Genomic DNA, 6,005 nt, shown 5'->3' with positions numbered 1-6,005 from the left:
CGAAACGGCGCTGAGTATTTTATCCAGCATGTTGGTGATTCTGCCATGTCACTGCCTTTCAATACTGTAAATATGAATAGATTTTAAGAAACGCCACTAATTTCACGAAAGAAGACATTTTGTAGCATTTGAAAATTATTCAATTATGACGTCATTTCCTGTTCTTTTTCTAAAGCGCAGCAAATTAAAGTGAGGCATTAAATTAGGTAATTTTCAATGAGAATGAAAATTTATATATATTTTTATTTTGACGTCATAATCAGTTGATTTCTCTTATATATACGTAGTACGACTTTGCTTTCTTCATCATATCTTTAATACTGCAACAGATGCCAACATCCGATTCCTAGATTGTCTCTGTTAATAATGTATCGTTGAAGTATTTCAACAATCATATTATAGGTAAGAATTTGATTCTACAGCACTAATATTCTTATATCCTTATATATAACTAAACAAATATTATATGAATGTGTTAATTATAGACAAAATAACAGTCTGTAATAATCTTGATAACTAACTGCACATTGTGCTCACGATGTTGAACTTTCCGTCTGATAATATAGAGAAGCACTTAATTTGTAAAGAAGAGATTAGCCTATGTGTGTGTGTTTTATCTTTTACTTGTCAGTCAGTAGACTGCAGCCATGCCTTGAATAATTGTTTTCTATCTCTCCATACATACATACATTCATACATACATACATACATACATACATACATACATACATACATACATACATACATACATACATACATGCATGCATATGAGCATGGCTGTGTGGCAAGAAGCTTGCTCACCAACCACACGCTTCCGGATTCAGTCCCACTGCATGACACCTTAGGCAGGTGTCTTCTACTATAGCCTCGGGCCGACTAAAGGAGATGTGATAGACGAAAATTGAAAGAAACCCGTCGAACGTATTCACACACACACACAGACACACACACACACATACATTTAGTATATTGGACATTAACATCTATGTCATCAATTGCTTGGAAAATTAACTTTCATGTCATTTAAGCTAACAAAATTGATGACATCGGTTGTATCTTAAATAAATAGTTTAGAAATTCTGGAGTCTTTGCTCTAAGAATAACTAACCCATAGTAAACAATTTTATAGTCACACTGCATAGCACAACACAGCACTGGTCTACACTGCACTGCACTGCACTGCACTGCATTGCACTGCACTGCATTTCACATTACTAATTTCTGCTGTATGTATGGAGTATCAGATTGAAGCATGGTACATATATATTTGATTGGCTCCCCAAGGGTATAGCTTTTAGAAATCTCTGACAACCCTTCCAATTTATGTTTAGCAATAACCACCCTTATTTCGGGCTTAAGGATTTACCATGATGCAAAGAGTTATTTACATCCGTAGGCAACAGAACAGCTGGAACAGCATGTTATAACGATAACAACTCCGTAACGGCTGTGAAAATCTACCCGTTGATAACAAATCCGTAACGGCTGTGAAAATCTACCCGTTATTTAATTCCTTAGAGCAGTGGTTCGCAAGGTGGGGGGGGGGTAAACATGATCTCTGGGGTTCCATATAAGATTTCTGGGGGTCCGTGCAAACAAAATAGTAAATTGGGGACCCACCATTGTATATCAAATATCCATGAAAAAATTATGCTTTAAACGTATTTATTGCAAAAAAGCAGGTTTCTTTCTCAAACGTTTTGCGTAGTTAACTTGCAGAAGTTAATGTGTGAAAAACAAAATAAGAACTTTGAAAGAAGTGTCTATAAAATAAGTTTTTAAACATAGAATGGCTATGGGGGTCCACCAGAATAGAATAGTAATCAAAGGGGTCTATAGATAAACATTGGTTGAGAACTTCCGCCTAAGAGGAACTCTAAGGCGAAGAGAAATTATCATGTACTAAAACAATTTCACCGTAGGACACAGATGATGTTTTGTCTCGTGAGCGATATTCCTGTTTCACTGTTTACTCCTTCTCCGAAATCCTCCTCGGGTCATCGAGTAAATACTTTTCTTTTCTTTTTAATTATAATTTTGAAAATGTAACTAAATAAATAATTACGATTGATAATTCTGAAACACAAATGTTTACAAAATTTCATTCATATGTAAGCAGAAAATATTGTAAACAGCATGAACGTTTGTGTGTGTATGTGTATGTGTATGTGTGTGTTTGTTTGTGCGTATGCGTGTGCTTGTTTGTTTGTTTGTTTGTGTGTGTCTATGTGTGCGTTTGTGTATGTGTGTGTATGTTAGATGTGCCTGTCTGTCTGTCTGTCTGTCTATCTATCTATCTATCTATCTATCTATCTATCTATCTATCTATCTATCTATCTATCTAAATATACACACTAACACATATTTCTTATTAGTTGACATAGGTCGTTCGAATCGCGTTTGTTGAAAGAATACCCCTACACAAGGGTACTATTCAACATAGTGTCTACCACAAGCTGCCTTGCGCCATCGTTAAATCGAATTCTTTCAAATAAAATTTCAAGTTTCCACAGTCATTTTCAGCTTGACTATCATTAAATCGTTGTTTCCACAGACAGTCCTTCATTGAATCGAACAGGAGGAAATCGGAGCACGCCAGCTCCGCGCTCTAAAATGGATGAGGGACTACTGCTTTTTGAGCACCTTAGAGTTCCGCTTGCTGTTACCGGTTCAGCCTCGTACTGGAAAATCAAGGAGAAGGATGCCCGTGTCGTCCTCCAAACAGCCACTATAATTTTGTGGGGATCACCGGCGCTTGAACTTCTTAGATTTTAGAGAAGTGACACCAGTCTATGGAATAAGCTTTTGTTATTGGTTCATTGAGGTAGTACTATGTTTCATCTCATGTCACCGATTACAGGTAAGTGTGCCGCCATTAATAGTTCAACATGAAGAAAGTGAATTCACCGCGAGGTAAGTTTACCGAGTAAATATATTCATAGTATCTGACAACTAATAGTTAAAAAGTATTTTATTAACAAAAAAATAAAAAAATAATAATAAATAAATAAAAAAAAAGAGAGAACAATTGAAGTAGAATGAAAAATTACCAAAAACTTCGTACGTGTAACTTACCCTGCGGTGAGTTGATGACGGTGAACTTAACGGACATGGTGTCACCAGATCAGGGGGGAAAATGTAGCCTCGTTGGCTTCAAATACTTCCAGCAGAACACAAGGAACTTCCAAGTTTCTTTCCTTTAAATTGGGTATCAACAGCTGAGGTACCAAATTTGCATTCGAATTCCGATACTCGAAGTCTTCCATCTTCTGTAATGCACTGTGACCACGGTTCAGCCGTACAGCACGCTCATGGATTGTGACACGCCATAAGGTCCATAAGCTGGTGATTAGAGTCAGTGGTCGCAGTTGATGCTCTTCCACTGAGTGAGTTTTACGTCAACATTAGTCTCCTCATCTTAAAACTTCTTTCTCTATCTGTGTACAATGCTTTTGACAATAGTGTTATATCAGTAAACAATCTGAGGCGTTCTGAGTATATCAGACAGCTTGCATCTAATCCTTTGTCAAGAACTCGATGACGGCCGGTTTTTTTTATGTTTAAAATCAATTATTTGCCTGTAACAAAGAGAAAAAGAAGGAACAAGTTACTATAGGAAGACTTACTTCACCATCATGAATAATTTGAACGTCCTATATTTCAATTAATAAACGTTATGCCCACTTTTCATTAATTGCACAATCAGGCTGTTCCGTCGATCGGATCAACTGGAACCCTCATCGTCGTAACCGACGGAGTACCGGTTTGTATGTAGTTTAAAATTATTAGTTGTTTACATTTATCGCAGAAGGTCTCTTAGCATTTCTAATAATTTAGATTCTAGACAATTCCATTATTTTAGTGGTTTATACATGGAATAATGTCACGTGATACAGACTAGCAACACTTAGCACGATATTGAAGTAATCGTGATCTTGTCATACCGGAGAAGTTAGTATGGTTTGGTTCACACTTGTAACCCTGCTAATATCTCTAACTTCCTATAGTGCTTCTGGTGACAGCTCCGAGTGGCTGACTGATTTCGATATTGGTAACAGATTGTTTTTATACTTTTTAGTTAGTGTCTATGAAGAAGGCAGTGTCTATGAAGGAGGCAGTATCTATGAAGGAGACAGTGTCTACGGAGAAGGCAGTGTCTACGGAGAAGGCAGTGTTTACGGAGAAGGCAGTGTCTACGAAGAAGACAGTGTCTATGAAGAAGGCAGGGTATATGAAGAAAGCAGTGTCTTTTATAGGGTCTACAAGACGGTAAGGAAACAGGAAGCTATCCTCAAACCAGAAACCCTGATTGAACGCATGCTATGGAGTGGACTTCGCTCAAGGTACGTAAAGTTCCGTGTGACGGTTGAAGTTACTGAACTAAGACTGCAAAGCAGCAGGTCAGTTACTGCGAGGCATCTGTCTTGACATTCCTACAGATTCTTCAAGCCCCTCACTAAGATTAGAACCCTTTTCTTTTACCGGTCCTGAAAGTATGAAAGGCAAAGTTGATCTCGGTGAAATTTGAACTCGGAACACAGAGAACACAAATATTAATTTTAAATTCTGGCACATGGCCAGCAATTTCGGGGCGAGTGGTAAGTCGATTACATCGACCCCAGTGCTCAACAGGCATTTATTTTATCAACTCCTTAGAGCACAGACGGCCAAAATATCTGTCGCCACAAAAATTTGCGCAGTTGACTTCGCATATTTTGGGGTTGACCGCATATTGTCGCAGACAAGTATCTATAATGTTAGAGCAGTCTGTCTCTTAGTCAGCAAACATTTATTTTGTTCATTGTAAATAGATAACACCAATATCTTTATGCCTGGCCATAAATATTTTGATGTACTTCAGTTATCATTCACGCAGCCAACGAAATATATTTTCATTTACTAGCTCCACAATGCACCAATCAAGCGACTATAATAACACTGTTATAGGTACAATGTTTGAAACTTTGACGGAGAGGGAAAGTCGATTACATCGACCCTAGTGCTCAACTGGTACTTATTTTATCGACTCCCAAGGATGAAAAGCAAAGTCGACCTCGGTGGAAGTTGAACTCAAAGTAAAGACTGGTAAACCATTGTTAAGCATTTTGCCCAGCGTGCCAGCAATTCTGCTATCCCACCGCCAATGATAATTATTTTTAAAGTAGACACAGTGCCAGAAATTCATTGAGTTAACCGATTAACTCTTCCTCTTCAGTAATTGATTAGCATTTTGTCGATCCTCAGCGGGATTTGAACACAACATAAAGAGCCGCTACTAAATACCGCATGGTATTTTTCTCATCCAACATTGAAAAATTACAATCCTACAATGCTTAAAGACAAAGTTGAGTTTGGTGGGATTTGAACTCAAGAACTCGGAAGTAAATACCACACTGGGCTTTTGTCCGACACGCTAGCGATTCTACCAATCCAATCCAAATTCAAATTATACGAAAGCAAGACAATAGAAAACAAAAGAAAAACAATCAAATTAAAAAATTCCACAAACAGAAGCAAGCAAATAGACGCGTCTATAAACAAACAAAAATAATACGAACAACATTGAATTGAACAGAGGTGAAATATTTTGATTGAAATTATAGAAGACATTAAGAGAGCTTGGAATATGTCATGGACTGACGAAAATGTACGTCTGATGATAACACATACTGACAGTCATAGAATATTTTATTTCACCGTTATATAAAGTCCTTTACGTAAATTTTTCTTAACTCTGTCTCGTATCTTTACTCACGCACACGCATACACTCACTGATACACACAATTAACAAACAGACGCACACACAAGCATACACGCACGCACGCATACACACACACACACACACATACACACACATACCTGCACATATAAATGCACAGATATATACATATAAACACATACTAAAAAATGTATTTTTCCTGTCAATAGATTAGATTTCATGTTTTGCTGCTAGTAAAACTGTAAAATTATATATATATATATATATATATATATATATATATAT

The 6,005-nt window shown here is 37.0% G+C and overlaps 1 protein-coding gene across 4 annotated transcripts in view; it reads left to right on the top strand.

Annotated features, from left to right (window-relative positions):
* Window positions 1-320: 320 nt before the first annotated feature.
* Window positions 321-6,005, top strand: part of LOC106874344 (uncharacterized) — a 49,792-nt gene continuing 44,107 nt past the window's right edge. For 3 of the 4 annotated variants that reach the window (XR_008265073.1, XR_008265074.1, XM_014922045.2), the window contains exons 1-2: window positions 321-402; window positions 2,555-4,343. Coding sequence is in view for 2 of the 4 variants with exons in the window: in XM_014922045.2 (XP_014777531.1) it covers window positions 3,958-4,343 (386 nt within the window). In the remaining 2 variants the exon portion in view is untranslated. Of the gene's footprint in view, window positions 403-2,554; window positions 4,344-4,903; window positions 5,873-6,005 lie in introns of those variants that run through there. The other variant, XM_052971303.1, reaches the window with a different exon arrangement.

Source organism: Octopus bimaculoides, chromosome 10 (assembly GCF_001194135.2).
Source record: "Octopus bimaculoides isolate UCB-OBI-ISO-001 chromosome 10, ASM119413v2, whole genome shotgun sequence".
In the NCBI taxonomy this organism is placed as follows: Eukaryota; Metazoa; Mollusca; class Cephalopoda; order Octopoda; family Octopodidae; genus Octopus; species Octopus bimaculoides.
The sequence above is the reverse complement of the archived record's forward strand: the minus strand, read 5'-3'. Positions and strand labels throughout refer to the sequence as shown.